This window comes from Setaria viridis, chromosome 9, assembly GCF_005286985.2.
Source record: "Setaria viridis chromosome 9, Setaria_viridis_v4.0, whole genome shotgun sequence".
Lineage (NCBI taxonomy): Eukaryota > Viridiplantae > Streptophyta > Magnoliopsida > Poales > Poaceae > Setaria > Setaria viridis.
The window spans coordinates 50,837,011-50,861,515 of record NC_048271.2 but is presented as its reverse complement, the minus strand read 5'-3'; the positions used below and the strand labels follow the sequence as shown (position 1 = coordinate 50,861,515).

The following is a 24,505-nucleotide window of genomic DNA, read 5'->3' as shown; positions in this document are numbered from 1 at the left end:
TGTTCCCTCAACCTATAACAACAGGTGCTTCATCTTAGCCGTCCAGAGCAGGGGGCGAGCGGCCCAGATCTTGCCACCCCTGCACGGGGGCAGAGCTGCGTGTGAATAATACACGAGAGAACACGACACTTCCGAGTGCTGAAGCAGTGAAGCCTGAAGGGGCGTGCATCTTCTTCCTCTTCCGCCCTCGGCCCTCCCCCTGCCTTCCAGTTCCATCTCCGACGATGCAGCAAGTGGGGCGGCGGCCGTCGCCGATATGAACACCTCCCTGATCACCGGAGGCGATCTCCCTCGACACCTCGCCATCCCCGTGCTCTGCTAGACGGGATCCGAGCTTTCCTCGGTAAGCCGCCGCTTCCACCTTCCCCTAATTCTCGGGTAATCTACCCGATTCGCGTCCTGTTCGTGCCTGCGCGTCCGTACTTGGTGGGAATTTCTCGTTTCTGGGCTGCACGCGCTCGTGCTCGAGTTGAATTGGCAATCACGGCATTCGATCCGGTCCCCAGCGCCGGTGAGAAAGGAGACCTTCACGGTTTCAGGTTGCATGGTCCGATGGTCGTACCGATACGAAACGTTCGGCTCAAGGGAATGGGTGCCTTGTGCATACGATAGGGATAGGGATTGGGGGGGGGGGGGGGGGGGGGGGGGGAGGAGGGAGTGGTTAGGTTAGGGTTGGTTGATCCGGCCTCCCTCCCTCCCCCTCTCTCTCTACAAGCTGTCTTAACCAAACCTGTGGAATTAGGCATTACATTGACCAATCAAGATGTCTCTCAAATAGGCTCTGGATACTATAGCAAATCACATCCTTTTTCAGGATTGCTGTATTTGTGTTGTGATGCATTAAAATAACTCAATTTTGGTGTTGGTTCATTTACAAGTAAATTCACAATCCTGCACTTTGTTATTCTATATTTCAAAGTTGGGTTCAGTGCGGCTCTTCAAATTATAGCTTGAAGTACAATATTGGCAATATCTAGCCTTGCAGGATCTATTTGCTCCTTCCAATTCATATGCCTATGTGTCCAGTGTGTTTTAACAACCTACTCCTTCCGTTCTTAAATATATGACGTTTAGGACTAGCTAATTAGTTAAAAAATGAACTAGCTAGCTTGTCCCAAACATCATATATTTGAGAACTGAGGTATACAAAATAGCTTTCTTATTAACATGTTGTAAGCTCCTCCTGTGGTGTCACAAAATCCAAAGGTGGATGTCCCTGTGTTCTACAAATGCGATTCTGGAGCAGTTAATCAGTTTCTTTTAGTTTATGTGTTACAGAATATAATCAACTATTGTTGATTAGTTGATTTTCAACCCAAATTATATGTAGGGCCGGAACCTGATGTTCCATCATTATAGGTGTCCCTTCTAAAAGCTACAAAAGTTAGCAAAGAAGCCTTGTTATTATCATATTGTTGGATGTTGGGGGCTTGGGACATGGGATACTGTTGGCTTCTTTAGAATAAAAGCTATCAACAATTTGCCAAATCTTTTCCTAATTCATTGGGCAATTTGAATAATTGTCATTGCATTGGGATGCCGTTGCTGTTTTTCTGCATGATTGAGGCCATTTATACTCTTTCATCATATTTTTGTTTTTACACATCATTCAAGAACCAGACATAACTATCTCGAGTCATTTTGATCATTTGCCTATCTGTCTGCTTGATGGACTCCTTACCCTTTTCGACCTGTTAAGTCTGAGAAACAATCCTGCATGCTAACATTACTTTGTCCTTAGAACTTAGATTTTGCCTGAAATTAGCCTTATCCATCATTTATAGTGAATTTCGTGGTCAATCATAGTGGAACCAGTTATATTTTTATCTTCTTAAGTATTATACTTGCATTGTAGCAGATACTAAACATTGTTTTCTCAGGTTTGTTTTGTGAGGGCATCATGTGGAGTTTTGCATCAAATGCCATAGCTGGAAGCATAAAGAAAAAGGCACAGCCCTCAAAATGCAACATATCCAATCCAGATTGTTCTGATGATGAAGTTTCATCATGTACAAGCAGAGAGGAAGGCCTTGATTGTCCAATATGCTGGGAATCCTTCAACCTTGTGGAGAATGTTCCCTATGTATTGTGGTGTGGCCACACAATGTGCAAGAACTGTATCCTTGGTCTTCACTGGGCTGTTGTCAAGTTCCCGTCCCTTCCTATCCAGCTGCCACTGTTCATCTCATGCCCCTGGTGCAACCTGTTGTCTTTCCGTCTCGTGTACAAAGGCAACCTCAGGTTCCCACGCAAGAACTACTTTCTTCTCTGGATGGTTGAGAGCATGAATGGTGAGAGAGCAAAGTTCCATTCCACTAATCACAATGAACATCATTCCTCATGGCATTCCAGTGCTGGCCCAAGTTCCAGTCATCACCACCGAAGAAATGCTGTTATCCGACCAGAGAGCTCTTCTGCCAGAGATACAAACGTCATCCGTAACATTTTCCACACTGACAACATCAGTGCGTCTCTCCAAAAGCTTATGGTGTGCTTCATGCAGTTGACAGCGAAGTTTCCACTTGTGATACTCTTCCTGCTGATAGTCCTTTATGCTGTCCCTGCAAGTGCCACTGTTCTGCTGCTGTATTTCCTCGTGACATTTTTGTTTGCGCTGCCATCATTTCTGATCCTCTACTTCGCTTATCCCAGCTTGGATTGGCTTGTCAGAGAGATCTTTTCTTAATTTGTGCTGTCTGAAATGCCAGCCCAATTCACGGCCACCTGCCCTCGTGGGCCTGTATAGTTTCTTCTGATTTCTTGTCCTTTCTTTTCTGGCCTTCTGTGACTTTTTTTTGAAGCAAACCTTCTGAGACTGTGACCCATGTTCTGCTGTAACTGTATCTATTTATTAAATGCTCGGCAATATTCTTATCTGTGGTTCTAGATGTGTTTGTTTCTTAGTTCTGCTTGAACATTTGGGTTCCATGCCATGCTAATCATTCAAAATTGTTGGCTTGTGGTTTCTTATAGGAACCTTATTTCTGTAAGTTACAAGCTTGTAGCGCCAATGCAATGGCTTACATAAGCAATTTAATTTCTGGTATCTGCTTCCTCAGTTGCAATTTGTATCGATGGCTGAATCGTAGGGTACGCTATTCTCGTCAGATCGAGACAGGATGCAGATGCAGCCATGCAGGGATTGGCACCGACCTTTGTTTTTGGGGCCGCACCGACTTAATTACGGAGTAGATCGCTATTGCACAATGCAAATCCGTGACGTTCTGGGAGACATCCCTATACTTTCCCCAGATTCTTCCTGTGGGGAGAGTCGCGCGCGTCCGAGATTGCTGCTATTTTTCACGCAAAGAGGACAGGACAATCGGCGAAGCCATGCCGAAGCGGCGCAGCCCGGAGCCGTCGGATGATGACGATGACGGCAGATCCAGGCGTCCTTGCCGCCGGTGCTCGCCGCAGCGGCATCTCTGCGTCGTGCTGGACGACTGGTCCAAGGGCTACAGCATCTACAAGCTCGACGTGGACGGCTTCGACGGCGACCCCGACGAGGACCTGCGCGCGGAGCGCCTCCCGGGCCCGCCGATCTTCCGCCTGGAGATCCCCACCGACGACCCCCGTAACGTCGCGCTGTTCGCCGCGGCGGGGGGGCATGATCTTCGCCATGGACTACAGCGAGGAGGACAAGAGCGCCCCCGCGCTCGTCTACGACACGGCGACGGGGGGCCTGGCCGTCGGCCCGTCCACCCCCGCCGCGCTGCGGAACCGCCCCGAGCTCGTGCCCGCCGGCGACAGGCTCTACGCGCTGGACAGGGGCTTCGGCCGGGACCACTTCAGGGTGCTTGCCCCGAACGGCCGGCGCGGGTGGGCGTGGAGCACCCTCCGCGACGCGCCGTTCGACACCGGTGCGGCCGCCACCGCCTGCCACGCCGCGCACCCGGACGGGCGCACGGTGTTCTTCTCGGTGCGCGGCGGGGGCACCTTCTCGTTCGACGCCGGGGCCCGGAGGTGGGCGCGGCACGGGGACTGGATGCTGCCGTTCGAGGGCCAGGCGCACTACGACGCCGAGGTGGACGCGTGGGTGGGGCTCTGCAGGGGCGCCGCGTCCCCAGGGCGCGTCTGCTCCTGCGACGTCGTGGCTCCCGCCGGCGAAGGCGACGGGGATCGTGATGGTGGCGGTGCGGAGCGGCCGCCGCCGTCGTGGAAGCTCGCGGAGGAGAAGGTGGCGCGCAGGGACAGCACGCACACCGAGCTCGCGCACGTGGGGAACGGCAGGTTCTGCCTCGTGGAGTGCCGGAACAGGAGAGGCGTGGGCGGGGACGTGCTCGACGAGGACCGCCTGCTCTACGCGACCACGTTCCGCCTCCGGTACGACAAGGACGGCGCGCTGCGCGCCGTGGAGCGCCGGGCGCGCTGCTACGCGGTGCGTAAGAAATCAAACACGTTCGACTGGCGGGCATTCGGAGTTTGAGATTTTAACATAGTTTCATCTTTAAAAAAATAGAGATTTTATGCAGTTCAAACACACACATATGCTGAAGAGAGAAGTAAGTTTTACTATACTCCTTTCAGTGGATTGTACACTCTCTTTAAGTACGTGCCAATCTTGTGTTCAAACCAAGTAATTTTTGAGACTTTAAATTGGATCTATATCTATATCCACAAAATTCAAACCCTGCCCAGTGTGGTAGATGGTGGCATGGCGCAGTTCTTCACTTCTGTGAATTGCTTCGAACTAAAATTTCTCACCACAAAAAGTTACAGCGGCCACGTTCTCGTTAGAAGTTGGGACCGTGGTGCAGGCTTGGCATGACAAGCACATCGTAACGTTCAAGATAGGGCGCGAACGGGCCTGTGGCTGAAAGGTAGCATGTTCAATTCTCGACGGGGACAAATTATGGTGGATTTTTCAAAGGGCAGTAGTCTCTCCAATCTCTTATTTAGTGTACGATGGACACATGCACACGTGCATGTGAGTGTGGTGTGCATGGTGGTTGTCCTATATATGTACCCTCTCAAAAAAAGTTTAAGGATAAGGCCACTACAACAACGAGGAGATGCACCGATAGTGCTCTCTTTAGGGTACTAGGAAGTCACGTTTGATGGTCCCAGTCACAACGTTTAGCTCCTCCATCAGCCGAATGGCCATAAAAAATGGTCTTGTACAAGGGAACGAGCCGCATCTCACCTAAGGTGGCCATGTCGTTGAGGAGGAAGGATACGTACCAGCTTCACCACACGCCATCGCCCATGGTGTGACCATCGATTATGGCTCGAGGATGACAATGTGCAACTGGTACTCCATGGACTTGGCTCCATGGCAACGAGAAATACCGGAACAAGAGAAGCATGACACGCATAAAGCGATCGGTCTGGAAGGAGGCCTTAGGACATGCGGTTAACCACGCACGAGGAAAATATAGTAGGGACCTGGTGCATATTTGGCTCTCCCTCCGTTCCAAATTGTAAGTCATTCCAAGAATCTTGGAGAGTCAAAGTATCTCAAGTTTGACTAAATTTATATGATAATATAATAACATTTATGATGTCAACTAAGTATCATTAGATTCTTTATCAATTATATTTTCATAGTATATCTATTTGATGTCATAAATCTTTATATTTTTCTTTATAATTTTGGTCAAACTTGAAATGCTTTGACTCTTCAAGATTTTTGGAATGACTTATAATTTGGGACGGAGGGAGTAACAATTTAATTTAGATCTAATGGAACATGATGGCAGAGGGATAGAACAATAAGCGTACCAGGCTTCCTAGTCCTAGACACAACGAAGCATCCACCTCCTCCATCAGCCATGCAGTAAAGCTGTCAAAGATGATCTTGTATGAGTCTGAGGCGGTCATATCGTTGAGGGAGGATGAATACATTATAGGTGTGTTTGGTTGCTTGGGTTAGTTATAGCCGGGGCTAATAATTATGCATGGCCCAATGTAGCCTGTGTTAGTGTAACTAGAGCCCATCATGTCGTTGAGGGAGGATGAATACATTATGTGTACATACCATCTCCACTGCACACCATCTTACATGATGGCCGTGTCCGATCGTGGCTTTAAGAGGACAACTTGCACTCCAAAAAATATGTATTCATGCTCCATGGCAATCGCGGCTTTAAGAGGACAACTTGCACTCTAAAAATTATGTATTCATGCTCCATGGCAATCGCGGCTTTAAGAGGACAACTTGTACTCTAAGGATTTTGTATGTATGCTCCATGGCAACACCTATAGCTTTCGTGCCGGATGTGGCGGCAATGTGATTTAGCGTCGTCACAATAAGCTCCTTGGTGGAGAGGGCTTTAATTTCCACGTCGTTCACTGGAGACGAGAATGCTCACGGCATCTTATATATACGAGGCATGTTCTCGCGAGAGAAGAAGAAAGAAGGTTTGGATTTCAACAACTCCGGAGCCACCACTACTAGGTTTAGAACGTATGAGAACACGTGTACCATGCGATAGTCAATGCCGATAGCCATGGAAACAAGCTTGGCTCAACAGGTCCTAGCCCTAGACCGATTTGCACAGGGGGTTCTTGGAGTTCCAGGCATCACTTATTTATCATGTGCATTCTAGAGAGTACGAACCCTACAACATCGATGCACATGTATTGTATCATGGAGTACTCTTTGATCTTCCCTCGAATTGGGGATCATGATATGCAATTTATGTCCAATTTTAATACTACTCCCTCCGTCCTAATTTGGAACGGAGGGAGTATTAGGGTATGTTTGGATGCATGTAGAGTATCATGCTGTCAAAACACGCACATGCTTCGTTTACCTCCTTATAGGTTATACATGTCCGTGTTGTTAGCATAATAAACATTGATCTAGGGCGTGATAAGTGATATATACTGGCAATTGATTATCCTAGACCGTGCCGTGCGTTCTGCTAGACTGACTGCTACATGACCTGGCCTGTAGCTAACGTGCGTCCCGATCAAAAGGTCCGCCTGAGTTCTGACACCTTGGAAGAATGATCGTTGAGCTGTTTCCTTCCGGAACCGGTTCCTCTGCACTGCGAATTGCTTCCTCCCGTCGTCCAGAAGCAGAAAAATCATGGTCCATCAGTTCGATCGCTGCTTGAATTGGCTGTCTGGTCGGCTGAATTCTTATCGCGCCGTGGGGCTGCATTGATCATCACATATACTATTCTTTTATATATCATCGATTATTTCATTTTATTTTCATTTTCCCCACTTGAAGGTCCCAATCAGTCACTAGCCAGGAAACTCTACCTTTAGGTAAGGTAGGTACCTGCGTTGATTGGTAAAAGCGAAAGGATGCAGGGCAGCTAGTTACTGTAGCTCATGCCGCTTCCGTGGTAGAGGAAGGACAGGTCAAGTCATGTTTTCCCGACGAGCAACGGGGTGAATTGCCGGTGGTTGGATGGATGGATGGAGTGGAGGGACAAGCTAGGCTCAGCCTTTGGGTTCTTCAGCCAGTACATGCATTCCCTGATCCTTTCTTTGCTGCTGTCAAAACCCGTAGCAAGAAGAAGTCTGTCCGGACAGGGCTGGATGGGGTGCAGAGACCGTGCAGTCGCGTATGTGATCTCGATCGGGCGCCTTGTGAAAATCTATATTTTGGTGGCGTCGTCGGCAGGCATCAAGAATACCAGATCCAGTGGTACGGTACACCCTAGTATAAAATCTCTGCAGATTTCATGATGCTTCCATGATCTAGCGAGATGGAGCAGCAATGATTCACCAACCAAAAGAAAAGACGAAACGGGAGGAAGAAAAGAAGAGAGCACGGTCATCATGCTTCAGGCCCCCGCCGCACCAATGACTGGGTTGACACTCCTTTTCCTCCCTTGCGTGGGATCTAAGCATGCATGCGTGTTTAGTACTAGTGTTTGATGCGGCGGTGCTGCCATTAGCTTAGCAGCGAACTAATTAGGCATCTTCCGTATTAAACGATTAGTTGCGATCAAAGTTACGCTGCAATCGATCAAGATGCTAATCAATCGATCCTGGCCCAACTAATCATTCGATCTACCATTTCAGTGGTGCTAGAGATGACCTGATGATATTGTTAGGTGCTTGCTTTCGGCAGGCAGGCAGGCCGGCCGGCCGGCCGGCCGGACTGCGCATTGACTCCTTTTCCTTTCCCCCGTTGTAATAACCTACAGTAGTATGATATATTCCTTTTGCTACCGGTGCAGATAATTTTGATCTGTGCGATGCGAGGACAGCTAAAAAGATGCAGGGGGGCACGGGGGAATCTGTCGTGCTGCAAGCCGAAATTCTAGACCGTTCCTAATTATCTTGGACGTGCAAGTCACACTGCTTGGAGCCGAGCGCGATCACGAAGGGGAGATCGACCCGAGATCCGATCGATGTCACGCGTCCGTGCCGATTGATTGGTGTCCCAAAGACTCAACCTTGGTTGCCTCATCTTTGCACCACGAAGGTGCCCGCGCACCTACTGCTTGTGCTTGGAATCAGCGCTGATCAGAGGCAAATTAAAAGCGCACCCATGCCATCCATCTGAACCGGAGAGGAGGAGATGATGGCACGCCAACTCGCCAAGCATGGGCACGTAGGTTCGCTCGGCATCGTCTGCTCCTGTTCCTCGTCCGCCGACCGATCGGGATCCATCGCGGCCTCCCGACGCGGTTGGCCTCCATCGTCGCGCCGTTCGTATCATCGTGCGCAGATCTCGGTCGATCGGTTTGCAAGGACGGGGAGGACATTATTGGCGATGGGATGGGCACGGCAGTTTTGGCAGATCGACCGGTGCCTGGCAGGCTGGCAGCCTGGCTACGATCGTCCGTGAGAGAGCTTTCATGCGCGTCGAGAAATACACTGCCTCCGCCGGGTCGCTTCTTTTAGGCGGGTCCTTCTCCAAATCAAATTCGTTCGTAGCCATTATTCTACCTCAGCGTGAGTACTACCGAAGGCTCCTTACACGTAAATACCTTACGGTTCCAACAGTGTAAAAAGAAGCTACAGTATACGAAACAATAATGCTCTACTCCAGTGTTGCATCATCTAGAAAACCTCTACTATTCAACTGAGCGAACGTAGAGGGTGCATACAATCCGATCCAAAGAACCTTACCCTGCATTTTCGTTATACTGATTCCCCGCGACAAAAGCGGCAAACAGACACCTTCCATCCTCTGATCTCCCATGACAAAAGTTAGGACTAGGTTTGTGTGCGACGCTGAGTCTGGATCCGGTGAGGAGTTCCATGCCGCGCTGGCATCCCCCACCATCCTCCGCGGTCGCGGCGACACCTGCAGCAAGAAGCTAGCACTGGCAGCAGCAGCATTTCCCGCCCAACCGCCTCCCGCACCCCGAAGGCTGTTGAGTCCGGTGACGACAACAACGTGTTCAGCTACCCCTTCTCCTTCGGCGATTTTAAGTTTTTAAACTTGTATTGAAAATTGACGCTTTTCATTTGCGAGATTCAAGAAAAATTTCTGTGTTGGACCATCCTAGCTTCAAATCCTGTATTCGCCACTGACCAAGATACAAAACAAGCACCGTGCATGTACTACCATGGCGCAAGTTTACGCACCAGCCTTAAGACAGACACATCCCCTTCAATTTACTTTAACTTCACCACTATAATTGAAAAATGAAATAACGGAGAAATACCTGCATGCCATTGATGCACACTCGATGATATTTTAGCAAAGCGTAATTTCACTTGGTACGGTGACGGTAAAATTAAATTTGCCTCTGCTGTTTTACAGGAAATTTGGCAAAGCAGATGCAAAACGGCAGGGTCAGCTCAGCAAAGCTACCTGCAAGGCTGCAACAGCCAGGCGTTAGGAAACGAAGCAACGCTGCCACCTGCCAGGACGCGGAAAGCTGAAACGATAGAAACGCCCTTCTTCTTTAGTTGCGCGCACGACTCCCCTCCCCTGTCCCCCCTCCAGAAGAAAAGGAAAAAGGGTGTGGCCGCTGGCCAGCTCCCTGCCCACTGCCCAGCCAACCGCGTCGCCTCCGCCACCGCCGCCTCTCTTCCTCCGCCTCGCCGTCGCTGCTTCGGTTGCCCTCTGCGGTCGCGAGGGCGGGAGGCTCCGCCGGGGGCCTCTGCCTCCTCTCAAAGGTATGATCTTTATCTTGCCTTGCTCCGGTCCGGCGGGGTTTTGACGTTTCGGTCTGGGTTTGTGTGATCGCCTTGATTCGGCTGGTTTCTACGCGTTCTGCGATGTGGCTTGGTTCCTGGGGGTTGACTAGGTCGGCATAAATGCTTGTGTCAGCCGCCACTCCGATCGATTCTGTACTAATTGTTGTTTAACAAAGAGTAAAGTTTTACATATAAAGATGACAGTTTTGATACCAATTCATTGCGTTGCACGGTTTCTTGATTTTTTTGGTTTCCATTTTACCTTGTTTCCCTCTCAATTGGCTGGCTTTTGGCATGGTGCAAAAGTCCCTGGTTATGTACATGTGACTTAACATTTAACAATGATTCTGCTTATTCGAGAGAAAAAAAACATTTAACAATGATTCTGCTTGGTGTAATACGCGTTAAATATGATGTTGGTCTTTCCCGGTTAGCGATTGATTTTCAAGATCGATAAATTACCTTTTAGATTAATGCCGGTGGTCCTCCTGTTTCCGTGTTTTTTTAAACGTAAATTTCCGTGGGGATTTTGGTTGGCATCTCGCGCTTTTACTCGTTCAGTCATTGCAGCCTCGAGCTGGAGAGACTAATGATGGAGCAGTGTGGTCTAAGACAGCTTGGCTAGGAAAGAATTGCTTCTGTTCAATGATCGGTTAGTCGGATGAAGTATCTGTGTAGGCCTAGGATCTTTGCACAATTCTATTGGGTGTTTGTTCAAGGTGGATTGCTCTAGGATATGTAGGGATTGGTTCAGAATTCAGATTTAAACCAAAGGCCAAAGATTTGGATCAAACAGCCCCTCAGAATGATTTCTTCCTCTTATTTTCTTTTGGGCTAGTAGTTGCATGACCAAATCACCTCTTTGCTTGGAGAGTAGTTCAAGGTACTGTAAGATAAATAGTTCTAGGATTGGCCATCTTTTCACTTGCGGCCTTGTAGAGTGATAGGTATTCTCTACTATTCTGATTTCTTACCGTATCAAGTATGACAGGGACAGCTCGTTTTCGAAATGGTTCCCAGTTGTGCCTTCTCGTACGATAGTTTTAGACATGGACAGTTCAATTCTTATTTGGTGTTCTGTCACATTCTGGCTGCTCCATTGCTTCTATCCAGAGGTGCTTGTCAGGATCTTTATGTTCATCGCCTCCTCCTTTTCCTCCTCTTCACATAGAAATTCTGTAATATGGTTGGTGATGGGCACTTTATTGGTTAAGCAAACTGTCCATGATGGGAACTTTTTTTAATATTTAATTTATGTGCGGGGGATGGCTTTGAAATATGCTATCTTGATGACCTTGTTTCCTTTCAAATTCAGGCCACCTACTCATAATGGAATTTGCATGCACTCTTTAACGATCGCTAATTGAGGAGCACTGACTGCAGGAACCTGCTTTTAGGAGGTATGCTTCTGATGTGCGAGTATTTTCTCTAATTCACTTAATTATTTTTCATATGGTTTCAAATAGTTTTTCATTCAAGTTGTTCAAACTAGAGCAGTGTTGATCAAAGAGACTAAGATTTCTTTTTGTTGGTTTGAATAGTTAAGATCTCGTGGTGCAAATCCTGCACTTACTATTCAGTTATCTAATGAAGCATCAGTAGGATATTGATCTGCTCAGTTTGTGTGATTTTTAAGATAGTTGGAACTAGTACAATTACGTGTTGCTCAAGTAATTCAGCTCTTATATTAATTATGTGAATTCTTAGTTTCTGGTCGTGCTAATCTCTAGAAATGACTCATGTTCGTTATTGCAACAGCCTAAAATTTTCGAATTCAAAAGGAAGAACATTCACCTGACACCAGCACCTTCTCAACTTCTGGAAGACATTAATGTCCAAATCTTTGGAAAAGAGTTCATCTGGTGGCACCACACCTACAAGTTCGGCTTCACCTCCAGAGTCAAAAAAGCATGAGAAGACTCTGCCAAATTATCTCAGAGCTTCTAGAGGCTCATGCCATGATTTTTGCAAGTACGGACACAAAAATCCTTCTGAAGAGGAGACAAGTTTATCAGGAGGAAGAAGAAAGAAACTTCCTGCTCATCTGAAAAATTTGACGTTGCATAGATCAGCTATCTTGGATAGGTCCAAGGATGTCAGGAATATGAGTCTTTCACTAGCCAAGTCAAGTATATCTCTGGGTGAAGCTGTGCGGGTTGCACCCAGAATAGCATCAGCAAATCGAAAAGGTGTTACATCCAATGAACATATGGTTCCGCTGACAGCTACAGCAACCGAACATAAAACTTTGAACTCTGATGGCAGAAAGAAGTATTCAAATGCTGCACAGAAGGTCCCAGCAAATCAAAGGTATTCAAATGGAGTTCCACAACTTGATAAAAGGGACACAGTGCCAGCCAAAAGGGCCATATTTCCTGCCAAGTCAAAGTTTCCAGAGAAGACCTCGCTGGAGAAATCTATTACTGTGGACAAAGTCACAGCAGTTAATCAATCATGGCATAAGAGGCCGGCTTCATCTCCCAGTAAACTCAACATGATTAAACAAGTTCCTGTTCCATCTCTCACAAAAGATAAAAATACTCCAAAGTTAAAGGTTACATCTCCAGCAGCAACTATCACTAGAGTGCATGCAAAACCCGGAAAAATTGCTACAAGATCAAGTGATGCAAATAGAAAAGTGAAGGAAGGCTTAGATATGTCTGGGTCATCCTTATCTGCGGAGCCCAAGATAATTGCTTCTGTTGAAAAACAAAAGGATGATATGCAAATTAGGGGCTATTCTATTGAGTCAGCACTAGCAGAACTATCTCCAGATGCCACAGAATACGTAGGCAATTCTCTACCAGCACCAGAAGAAACAAGTAAATCCATTTCGGAGGATGATGGGGTGGGAAGCACTGAAAAAAGTGAATTGGTAGCAGGTGAAGCCCTCCTGGAAAGTGCCGTTGCTCTTGAGCTGCAGCAATCATTAGCTGGCCAGGAATTCAATGCTATGCTAGGTGAATCTAATCTAGAACGCAAACTAGCAGAACAGAATATCGTTCATGGTCAAGCTTCAAAGGGTGAAGACAACCAAACTGATGATCCAGCTGTTTGCCGATTATCAGAACATGTAACAGTTGTCGAAAATGCAGATGTGTATGGCTTGGTATTAATTGAAAGTAATTCAAAAATTGAGGATGATCAAGCTGAAGTTAATGCATCTGTGGAGTCTCTAATCTCTGAATGTAAGGAACAAATGGCAGTTTGTGAAGGTTTCGGAACATCCCCAGAACTACTGGCAGTTGATGAAAAACATGCCGAGGAGCCTGAGTCTTGTCTCGATTTTGCTTCTGGAAATGCAGTAGAGAATGCCAAGGCTGATGAAGTTTTTGATGCTAGTATGGATAACAGTACTTCTCACTGCCAATCAATTTCTGAAACTTCATCAGATGGTGGACTTCTGGAGGAACCTAAGTCCATGCTAATTGAACGAAGTGATTCTGCTGTTGATGAGGTAGCAAGCGTCAGTAACGGAAGTACCTTTGAACAGGACGGAATGAAATCAAAGGTTTTTATTCCACAGTCACCAGAAGAACTATCAAATGATGAATTTTATGAAGAATATGATTTTGAATCAAGTGAATCAGATGAAACTGGTACAGAAGATGAAGAGGCAACAATCAACAGAGATATGGGTGAATCAAAGTCTGGTGACTCAAGACCTAGAAGAATCTCTACGGTCGAACTGGATGATACTAGTATCACACCTTATAAAATGAAGTTTAAGAGGGGCAAAATTGTAGAACTCACACCAGATAGCAGTGGCCCAAGAAGATTGAAATTTAGAAGAAAGTCTGCAAATGAAGGTTCAGATCGTGAAAGCCAACCAACAAGAAGGATTTACAAGAGGAATAGCACAAGTAATGCTGTTCCTACTAACCCAGATATGGAATCTCCCGGTGTGAAACTGCGACACCAAGATGCACAAGAGAAGAAAGATGCACAAGGATTGTTCAATAATGTAATCGAAGAAACAGCAAGCAAGCTAGTGGAATCAAGAAAAAGCAAGGTAAAGGCTTTAGTTGGTGCTTTTGAAACAGTGATTTCTCTCCAAGATGGCAAACCCACATCATCAACACAACAAGCTGGTAGTTCCCAAGATTTATTTCCTGATGATGAGGTGAATGCACCTGAGGAAGCTGAATAGAATGTGCATGTCTTTCAAAGTTTGCCATGTTTGTATTCGGCTTTTGGGTTCCTTTTCTTTTATGTGCTCTAGAATTGAGCCTGATGGAGAGGATTTTGTACAGCAGATTTGTCCTGTAGAACAAAAGCTGCTAAAAAGGTTTTAGTCGATTCGGTTCCATGGAATGAGTGCTTTGAAGTTTACATAATTGTAAATCAATTGAGACACTGTAATACCCCTTTTGTTTGGCTTGGATTTCCCTAAATGCTTTATTAGAAGAGTTGATATTATTTGCCACACCTACTTCTGACATTTTTTGGATGTCAGCCACTAGTACATTTCATCTTGAATATCGAGGCGTTAGATGTTTCCTAATATCAGTCAGTTACGCACCCTTCAAACGTGTTGATGTTGCTTTCAGTGCAATTTGTCAATATGCTGCATGTTGGATCGAATTCTATACACTCATCAGTTGTCAAACCAAATACATATTACAATACATGGCAATTTTGTGGCTTTTACAACCTTCAAGTTACCTCCTTCATTTTGTTTCAAATTTCACAGTATAGAACTGTTCTCAAAAGCAAGCACATGTGCGGGGAACCTTTCCTGTTGATCGTATCTTGTGCGCTTTCTCTTTGATCTTCTTCTCGTCATTATATTTTCTTTCCTCTGCCATTGACCTTGCTCCTCCAGCAATTTTGTTGATCCTTGTCATCTCCTGGTTGTATTCTTCCAGTGCTTTTGCTCTTTTTTTGTCTAGCTCGGTCTGCAGTTTAAGAAGTTCAGTTCTCAGTTTCTTAACCTCATCAATTTAATCAGTCATGATTACTTCCTAGAGTGATCTTTTTGGCATCAAGAGTTTGTATCATAGTTGTTCTCAAAGAAGGGAATATTGGATTTAAAGTGCAGTGTTCTTCAAACTATAAATTAACAAGAAAAACCTCTTTCTGGTCTTTTTGGCGTCTCGCCTTCACCTTCTTCTCAGTCTCCCATTCAGCTATGGTTTCGATCATCTTTTCATACCTATATGGCGGCAATATCAGCATAGCTTCAATAAAATGGAAAAGCACAATGTAGAATAAATCATACTTACTCCTCCCTAACTCTTGCAAGTTTTGCCTTCTCCCAATCATCAGCCTTGGATCCCGTGCCAGTCACTCCTGCTGTGCCTTCTCCATTCCGTCTAGAATGATATGATGTAGCTGGCCTGACGGCTGATGGCACTTTCTGAATCGCCTGTTCTTGCTCAAACTTCTTGCTCCCTTTCCTATCTGCTGCTTTGTTGGAGGATCCTGAACCCTTCTTTACACTCAGAGAAGTTTCAAGCGTCTTTGGTGTCACCTTATGATCTGGAGCTATATCTTCAGGCTTTCCAGGTGCTGGTTTCAGCGGCTTCCTTACAGATACGTTAACTGAAAGGATCATCCATTAATTATCACAAGACTTTTGCAGATTTTGGTACAGCACACGTGGCAAAAGGTTGGGAGTAAGGTAGGATATGTTTACACTACCTGGTCCGTCGTCATCGTCTTCAACGGGCTCTTTGCCACTGAACCATCTTGAGATTTTGCTGCCTCCTCCAGGTTTTTTCATGCTTCCTGCTCTCTTGACCGGAGAAAGGGCAGGTGGCACCGCCTCGATGGGTACAGGCTTCTTCTGAGCTGCAAGCTTCTCTTCTCGAGCAGCAATTGCGAATGTTGCTGCTGCAATTGTGGCTGCGAATGCAGCGTCATATTCCCCGCCACTACTCATCTCAGCTGGGAGTTACAATGATTGTTTGTCAGGTTTTTGCTTTCAATTTTATGGGTTTCTCTCTCGCCATAAAACTGGAGAAACTATGACTGGTTACTGCACATCCATCTGTGGAATGTTTAAATGCTCCAGGCTTCACCTCCAGTTTTTAGAAGTAAATTAACTGATTTGATCATAGTGACTAGAATTGTAATACTATTAGTCGGCAAATACTACTACTTTAAATTCTTGTGCAGTCATTTGACATAATTACAATTACCATCTGAATACTAGAATCACAGTGTTTTTGGATCATTAAGGCACCTTCTAACATCACATATCTCTACGATCTTCATGTTTGTGAAAGCCGAATCATCATATTTTGATCACATACCTCTTCCAAGAGCTGCGTTTTCTTGCGGTGGTATTGCCGAAGTCTGTCTTCCAACTTTATTTCCCTTTCCTACTCCAGAAAACCGAACTCTGCAAAAGAGTCGTGAAATCTTAATCTGCTACTGTCTAATGATCGCAAGAATGCAAGGTGATGTTCTGAATCTGAATCCCTAAAATGTGGCATCTGAGCTACTTTTTTCCTCTCTAGCTATTAGGCTATATAATCTTTTCACTTCAACTCTTAAGGAGAAGGTTTAAGAACCACCGAAATGAAGCCATAACCTTTTGTTTTGGGGAAAAATGAAGCCTTTTAACAAGAACAACATGGCATAAAAGCATTTAGAAGCTCACGGTTAGCCGGCCAAAAAGACGAAAGATCAAACCCTTCAGCAGATCGAGGTGTAGATCCTGCTGCAGGCGCCTGCTTTTACCTCAGCTTCTTCAAGTCGCCGTCCATGGCGCGCAAAGTATTTGTAGAGAAGCCCAATAGCAGCTCCAAGGCACAACAAGCAGCTTCAGCACTAAGCGAAGGCCTCGTATTTAAAACTGCTCGCTTGCATACAGAGAGAGGTGGTGGAAGAGAGGGAAGACACAGAGCAAGCAAAACAGTTGTCGTGGAGGCAGGAAAGAGGAGTGGAAATGGGATCGCTTTACCCCCATGGAAGCCTTCAAGAATCCAGCCTCTTTTTGGCTGCACCAACTTTGGGGCCCAGCGTTTGATATTCTTCCCTCCTTTGTGCCGCCTCCGACCCTGCCGTTTCTCGCCGTTGGCTGAACACTGAAGACAGCTAGCTGATGGAGAGTCTGATACTAATTCCTTGGAGACATTCAGGGAATAACTTTCGTCGGCACAAATCGGCATATTTGCTGGTCACGTTTGGCAACTGTTCGAGGTTCTTGTGCTATGAACATTGCTAGTAATGTATCATGTCGGCTTAATTTGCTCATCAGTTACACATGGCAGTGCAGTATTCAAACCTGTCCCTTGCATTTTTTCAGTATTCAGATCCATCTTTGCCCTCCTTGGAATATTTAAGGAAGAAAAAATGTGCTCTACCAGCTATCACGAAGTGCTACTGAATCTGTTCCGTAATGGTGTCAATCTAGATTAGATTTGCCCTTTTGAAAGAAGCGACTCTGTATCATCGATCTGTCACTGAGGAACAAATGAAGTGCTTTATGAGTTATCACTAAGTGCTGAATCTGTCCTTCGACGGTAGTTGGATGCTAAATTTGCCCTTTTGAAATCAAAGAGGCCACTTTATACCATTTTAGCGCACTGGAAAGTGGGAAAGTTGATCTTTGTTCTGTCCTAACAAGAGGCACTGATTTACAAGATTATGTTCTCGTAGAAGTAACTAGTAGGTCAAATAGATGGGACAGAAAGTACCATGCAAGCCGTCAATGCATCTGTTCTCTTTGTCGTCTTGATGTTTTAGTCTACCTCAGAATGAGACACCATTTAGTAATTAGCAAGGAGTGTTTTACTATCGAGGCCATTAGACATGATCACATGAATGAAGCATATCGGTTTTCATTTTTTTGCTAGAGAAACGCGCGAAATTCATCCATGGAGTCCGAAAATCACGATTTTATATTTCAACTTCACTCGACGCATTTTTGCTAAATTTTCGCGCGAAAACAATTCGAACCCATCCAAACAGATTTGAAACTTAACTGATGCGCCTCAACGACAAAGAATGAAACACGATACTGGGCCAAAACGGAGTTGGGACCGTTCCTTTGGTATTTATTTGTGGGCCAAATAAAATACTCAAGCCCATCAAGAAGAAGAATTCAGTCCCATGTAACCCATCTGATCATCCTAATCCCCTCATCCACTCTGCTCCGAGCCTCCGCCCACTGCTGCCTCGCTCCGACGCTCTCTCCGGCTACTCTCCCCCTTCTCCTCCAATCCATCTGCAAGCACAATTTTTCACCCAATTCCGTCGATTTGCCTTCCCTTGGATTGGGGCCTTCTTCAGGATCAACAAAGAGAGTCTCCTCGTATTGATGAAATATTTTGATTTCGTTACCATTCGCGACGGCCATGGCTACAGTTTGGAGCGGCTGCAGCACGAGCTCCGCCTTCGGCCAAGAGCTCCCCCCGCGCGGCAGTCGAGGAGATCGTTGTGGAACAAGATTCCGTCCGCGAAGCAGAGGCCGGATCAGTGGTGACGCCCGCCAGGTACAAGCTCTAAGCCCCGCCATGGTTACGGCGGGAGCGTGCATTTGTAGGGCGGCTCCATGCTTACTTGAGTCGGAGGTCGGCGGCAAAGAGGACGCTGGCGTAGCGATTTTGGGCGTCGATGGTGAACCACACGGTGCTGATGGCCATGATGGCGGCAAGAGGCGCGGGCTGCGTCGGCGTCCGATGAGACAGCCGGCTGTTGGGGAGAAGGCCGGAGTGGGCGCAGGAAGTGCTCCGCCGGCGACGACGGCGGAGCTGGACATGAAATCTGAGCATGGTGGGTCGAGGCTGCACTTCTTGGAGGAGAGGAATGAGGAGACGCTGTCGAGAAGGTTAATAAAGCTCTGCCAATCGAACAAGGTCAGGAGTGCCACTGAGCTGTTCGACTCAATGCGCGCGTCTGGGCTGCAGCCAAGCGCGCATGCCTGCAATTCCCTCTTGGCTTGCTTCGTGCGAAGAAGTTCTTTGGCGGATGCGATGAGGATGTTTGAGTTCATGAAGGGGAAACGAATGGCAACAGGGCACACATATACATTGATACTCAAGGCTGTTGCAAGCAATGGGGGTTATGTTTCTGCATTAGAAATGTTCAATGAGATTGAAGAGGAGGAAGATTCAAAGAAAAATGTTGATGTGATCGTTTATAATACAATGATATCTGTGTGTGGTAGAGCAAAAGACTGGATGCTTGTGGAGAGACTATGGAGAAGGCTGGAGGAAAATTCTTTGAGTGGAACTTTGCTTACATATGATTTGTTAGTCAGCATATTCGTGCAATGTGGACAGTGTGAGTTAGCAATTGCCGCTTATCAGGAAATGCTCCAGAATGGACTTGATCCGAGCGAAGACATAATGAAGGCTATCATTGCATCTTGCACCAAAGAGGGGAAGTGGGACTTTGCACTGGCCACGTTTAGCAGAATGCTCAGTGCTGGAATGACGCCAAATATCATTTTGTTCAATTCAACGATCAACGCACTCGGGAAGGCTGGTCAAGATGAACTTGCATTCAGGATGTACCATCTACTAACATCTTCCGGCTTTAAGCCTGATCAATATACATGGAGTGCATTGCTGTCAGCATTATATAAGTCTGGGCGATGTTGGGATGTCCTAGAGCTTTTCCAAGGAATTAAGGCCAAGCATCCGACGCTCTTAAATGATCATCTCTACAACATTGCTTTGATGTCGTGCGAAAGGCTTGGTCAATGGGAACATGGTTTGCAGTTGTTGTGGATGATGGAAAAAAGTGGACTGAAAGTATCAGTGGTATCTTACAATCACGTGATAGGTGCTTGTGAGGTTGCTAGCAAGCCAAAAGTTGCTCTTCAAGTGTACCGCCGTATGATTAACCAAAGGTGTTTGCCAGACACATTCACACATTTATCTGTTATACGAGCTTGCATCTGGGGATCTCTTTGGAATGAAGTAGAGGATATATTAGAGGTACTAATTTCCTTTCTCGCTATTTTGTTTCTGTTGAAGTGGCAGAAAAGATCTGAATTTCTATTTGCTTAATTGCGGGCTGGCGTACTGTTCTCATAACTGAACATTGAATGGGTGATACTCTGATTTTGATTCTCAAAGCTACATTGTCTTTCCTTGATTATATAGCAATCTTCTAGGGTTAATCTTGTGGCTAGATATAAATATGCTATAGGCAATAGGCCCATAGTTCCAGGTTTATCAGCAAAGGATGTGAGCAATATAATAGGAGGTGAAAAATCCTCAGCAGATTTTTGGCCTAGGCCTGACTTTCCAAAATTTTCTTGGTACTGAAAGCCTTCTTGTGCATAACTATAGTTGCATTTCAACGATTAGTTACAGATTGCTCCCAGTGCATTTTTGTTCTTTACACTAGTTATATTCAGTTTGAATCGCACGATTAATTTTATCCTCCAATTATTTGGCGTTTGCATTCTTTAGCCTCTGAAACATCAACAGTATGATTTCAGTTTATCTACATTTGGAGAGAGAAAAGGAAGAGTTAGAAAAAGTTACTCGAACCTTCTCACCCTACCCATTATCTGAATATCAAGGATAATAGCTGTCTAAATTACTGAGTAATACTAAGACAACATTATAGCAATTATCAAGTAACATCGTATGGCTGTCGAACCTCCCAAACAACTTATTATGCTGGATAATCTACAGAATCAGTTTTTGCGGAACTTGTTTGCAGCATTTGTGCTTCCAAATCAACATGCTTTTCATGTATAACGTGGTCTACTGATAAGCTCTGAACCGTCTGCAGGAGGTGGATCCAGATTCTTCAGTCTACAACACCGTCATCCACGGGCTGTGTCTGCGAGGCAAGATCGGGCTAGCCAACAAGGTTTACGCGAAGATGCGACGCATTGGGCTGGTGCCTGATGGCAAGACGAGGGCGTTCATGCTTCAGCACATTGCAACGGACTGACACTGGACTGAATGGGATGGACTGCTGTGCACAGTTTCAGATATCTGCACAAATGCTCCGATTTGTAATATTTGTTCGATGATTCTACTGCTTCCCTCGGTATCGCCTGCCTGAGCTTCTCTGCACAATCTCGCGGGGATGAGTTCCTTTGTGCGTGCCCGCTGCCCCCTTCGCGCCGGAACGATACGTAGCTACGAGCACCGTGACTAAGAAATGAACACGCTAATCGGCAGAAAAAAAAAAGTGCGCTGGCCTGTTATCTGGTGGTTTGGCTCGGACTTTCGCTGATTTCCTTGAGGGCCGCACGGCTTGTCAGTACGTACAGTTGTTTTACAGGTGGTTGTGCGGCATCTTTCGAGATGGTAGTAGGCGTGCATGAGCTCTACAAGTTTCCTCGAAAGACAGGTCGGCTTCCAAGGTCGTAACCACCTCGATCGCGGAATACAGTTTGCAAAATCAAAGGAGCATGTGGGACCCGGTAGCCTCAAGACAAAGCTGACGCACTGATTTGTTCATATGTTTTTTTTTTGTTTCCTGCCAAACTGATTTGCCTTTGGATGCATCGGTGCTTTGAGGCGCGTTTGGCAGCATGTGCAGGCGGAGCCAGACGGGCTAGGTTCATACGGGGTGCGTAGAGAGGTTAATTGGCAAATCTGCACCTCATGATGCTAGTTGGATTGGGATTGTGTTTATTATGGTGGGCCGGCTGTGAGCTCCTATAACTATCTCAAACTGCCATCTAGAGATGGCGTTTGGTGGTCTGCATGGGGGACAGGCGCCCTCACCATATGCAGGCTATGGTGAAGGTTACCATCCAGCCACAAGCGTCCAGAAATGCAGAGAACAAAGGATGAATGCATAAACACTTATTGAAACGGGAGATCATTAGTTCAAATATAACATAAATTTACATAGAAAACTAATCACATCAATTTGAGAAAGTAATTAATAAGTAGGTATGTTGCATGACAGTTGCATGTGAACCAACAAGAAACAATGTACACTTGCACAAATGACTTGAAGTAGCGAAATTAGAACCACAAAGAACCACAAAACTAGAATTTTGACATGAAATTAGGTCAACCGAGGTTATTAAGGCCTCCCACCCATAACTCCAACAGGAACATCATATGAAGAAGAAATTGTGCATGCAATATGACTGGAGCTAATCTTCTTAAAACAAACACCATCGAAAACCATGAACTTGGCAGCAACGGGCAACATCTCCAAGCACCATTACCACCAGTCGAAACCACCAAGTCGAAACCACCAGCATGGGGAACGGAAACACAATTCACAAGTCAGGGAAGCTATGTAGCTGTGAATGAAAGTCTCAGAAAGAATGCATTTGGAAAAGAAAATTCTATCATTATTGGAAAAAAAAAGTAAAGCATGGCTCAGGTGAAGTTACTTGCCTACGAAATAGGACACAAGCAGGAGTTGCCTCCTAGTGAGGCAGTAAGAGGAACCCCTGACTGCATCACTAGGAGCTAACACCTACGAGGTTCCTGCAGTTGCTAAGGCGTTCGGTTATCGTCGTGCATCATCATCGCCATGGATATAAACGTCACAACTGATGAAAAACAAACAAGGCAGCACAATAAGAGACAAGGCTTCTTCTTTAGGCTCAGTTCAGGTGTAGATGCACGCGGCATGGAGCTGCCTAATAGTAAGGCAATCGAGGCAAGGTATACCTTGTTTGCCTCAGTATGTAGGTAGCCTCTTGTAGCATGCATGTTACCTACATCATTGCCACTAGGAACACAAAGGTGTTAGAGAGGGTTGCTTGTGTCCTACCGAGAGGTCCTACTCGCCAAGCTCGAGTGGATGTTGGTGAAGTTACCATACGACAACATTACCAAGGTCCACATCGAGCTTGGGGAATAGAACCCTAGCTCGGCACTTGCAAGCTAGCCTATTATCATCCGCATACATTAGTAAGACATGCAAAAAATTCGGCAAAAAAAAGAGCCTCACCATGTTGAAAGCAATTGCCTCACCGGTCTGAAATCGTTCCTGAAACAATTGGATTGAAAACTGCAATTCGATCATCAAAAACCACAATGTCAGATCAAGAATGTGTTGGGTCCGAGCACAAATAACTAAGCTCATCATCCCCAAAGAAGCAAAAATAACATAATAGAAGCCAACACGAGATTGCCTCAGTACAAGTGCATCACATGCATAGAAATAAGTACGGGGACCTCAGATCATAAGTTAAATATCCACAAACTGCCATACAAACAGATAGACTCCAAAGTGGTAAAGTAAAGTAGATCAGGAAAATGTCAAGATGGCAAATTGCTAAGATAAAGCTAACAAGCATATGATGTAAACATGCATACATGGCATCACATCACAAGCATCACAGGCATATAGCAGTACTAGATCCATCATATTACAATACTTACTTACCATGCAGTTCCTTAGCAAATGGTTAGTTCCAATATTCTTAACCTTACCATGCTGCCATAGAACTTAATTAGTAATTAGCCACCCCATGTGAATCCAAAAACCAACACAAAGGCTAGGTGCAAGTGAGTCTACACCCTAACAGGTCAGACCTACGTATATAGAGATCTGTGCAAAAGAAGAGAGTGGTAAGGGATGGAGACATGCTCAACTATTTCCCTGAGCTAAAAGGCAGTAGCAGCTACTACATCACATGTAGTAGTGCTTGCCCAGCCAAGTCCTAAGCTTGGTGGTTCTCGCCCATCTTCACAAAGGCATTGCCCTGTAACTTGTTGTCCAAGAGGTGGCTAAAAGCAACGATGAGGGCCTCCTCAGAGAAGTTAGGGTCAGCATCATAGCATTGCGGAGGTCAGGGTACACCTGCTCAGGCCCAGTATCCCTCAGTGCAACAACCACATTGTTCACACATCTGTTATGTTGGTAAGGATAAATACCTCCTCCTCGGATGTGGTAGCCCACTTCCTCTTATTCCTAGCATAGCATCCAGTGGCCTTTGAATCCTCACCAGAGACAGCAACCTTGGTGTCCGTCTTTTGATCCACCTGCTGCTCAGTTGAAGTTAGGGCAACCGGCTACTGCTTGTCCACCTTCTTCTCTGTTGTCTCCCCAAACCCAAAAAACACACCCAGCGCCTCTCCAGAACCCATGGCCTAGTGGCCTGTTGCCATGCCCCCTCCAAAGATGATCTCCATCTGTGTGTAGTGCTCAATGGGCTTGTTCAGCAGCTCAGCGTCCTTGGATGATCCTGCAAAACAAAATACCAACAACAACAAGCTGAGTTAGTACTTACCAAAGGGAAATAAAAGCGATTAATGAAAAATAAACAGAAACCATAATGAACCACTTACCTTGCAATATCCCAGGTAGTGCTCCTGCTCAAGAGTGATGCTACACGTGTCACTATCCCAGAGAGCACCACTGAGGTCCCTGAGCTTGCATACCCTACCCTACCTCTACCGCCACTTATGTAGATGGTTGTACACTTGAATGGCGGTGACATGCTCCCAAGTCCATTCCCATAGTGCCTTGGCCATCTTGTTCACATGCACCTCCTTGAAGTCCTTCTCAGGCCTCACACTAGTACCAATGAGCTCACACATGCGACGCA

At 45.9% G+C, this 24,505-nt stretch overlaps 4 protein-coding genes and 1 pseudogene across 7 annotated transcripts; 4 read left to right on the top strand and 1 right to left on the bottom strand.

The window, feature by feature from the left end:
* The first annotated feature begins 115 nt into the window (after positions 1–115).
* LOC117840280 (uncharacterized) lies at positions 116–2,874 on the top strand. Its single transcript, XM_034720763.2, has 2 exons — positions 116–343; positions 1,881–2,874. The coding sequence occupies exon 2, from the start codon at positions 1,901–1,903 to the stop codon at positions 2,684–2,686; it is 786 nt and encodes a 261-aa protein (XP_034576654.1). The 5' UTR covers positions 116–343; positions 1,881–1,900; the 3' UTR covers positions 2,687–2,874.
* A 149-nt stretch (positions 2,875–3,023) lies between these two features.
* LOC140221381 (uncharacterized) lies at positions 3,024–4,974 on the top strand (annotated as a pseudogene).
* A 4,863-nt stretch (positions 4,975–9,837) lies between these two features.
* On the top strand, positions 9,838–14,485 carry LOC117838942 (uncharacterized). Its single transcript, XM_034719148.2, has 3 exons — positions 9,838–10,038; positions 11,375–11,459; positions 11,818–14,485. Exon 3 carries the CDS (start codon positions 11,891–11,893, stop codon positions 14,207–14,209), a length of 2,319 nt encoding a protein of 772 aa, XP_034575039.1. The 5' UTR covers positions 9,838–10,038; positions 11,375–11,459; positions 11,818–11,890; the 3' UTR covers positions 14,210–14,485.
* Positions 14,486–14,633: 148 nt separating this feature from the next.
* On the bottom strand, positions 14,634–16,971 carry LOC117838943 (uncharacterized). Of its 4 annotated transcripts, none has more exons than XM_034719150.2 (6): positions 16,747–16,971; positions 16,317–16,405; positions 15,703–15,948; positions 15,285–15,603; positions 15,166–15,214; positions 14,634–14,957 (listed from the first exon to the last, which is right to left on the bottom strand). In XM_034719150.2, exons 1-6 carry the CDS (start codon positions 16,770–16,772, stop codon positions 14,766–14,768), a joined length of 921 nt encoding a protein of 306 aa, XP_034575041.1. In that variant the 5' UTR covers positions 16,773–16,971; the 3' UTR covers positions 14,634–14,765. The 4 variants fall into 4 exon arrangements, with proteins under 4 accessions (XP_034575041.1, XP_034575042.1, XP_034575043.1 ...); XM_034719151.2 differs by having other exon boundaries at positions 15,133–15,214; positions 16,667–16,968; XM_034719152.2 differs by having other exon boundaries at positions 15,133–15,214; positions 16,699–16,968.
* Positions 16,972–18,134: 1,163 nt separating this feature from the next.
* On the top strand, positions 18,135–21,027 carry LOC117839914 (pentatricopeptide repeat-containing protein At3g29290). The gene is made up of 2 exons (XM_034720350.2): positions 18,135–19,952; positions 20,761–21,027. The coding sequence occupies exons 1-2, from the start codon at positions 18,366–18,368 to the stop codon at positions 20,923–20,925; spliced, it is 1,752 nt and encodes a 583-aa protein (XP_034576241.1). The 5' UTR covers positions 18,135–18,365; the 3' UTR covers positions 20,926–21,027.
* Positions 21,028–24,505: the final 3,478 nt, after the last annotated feature.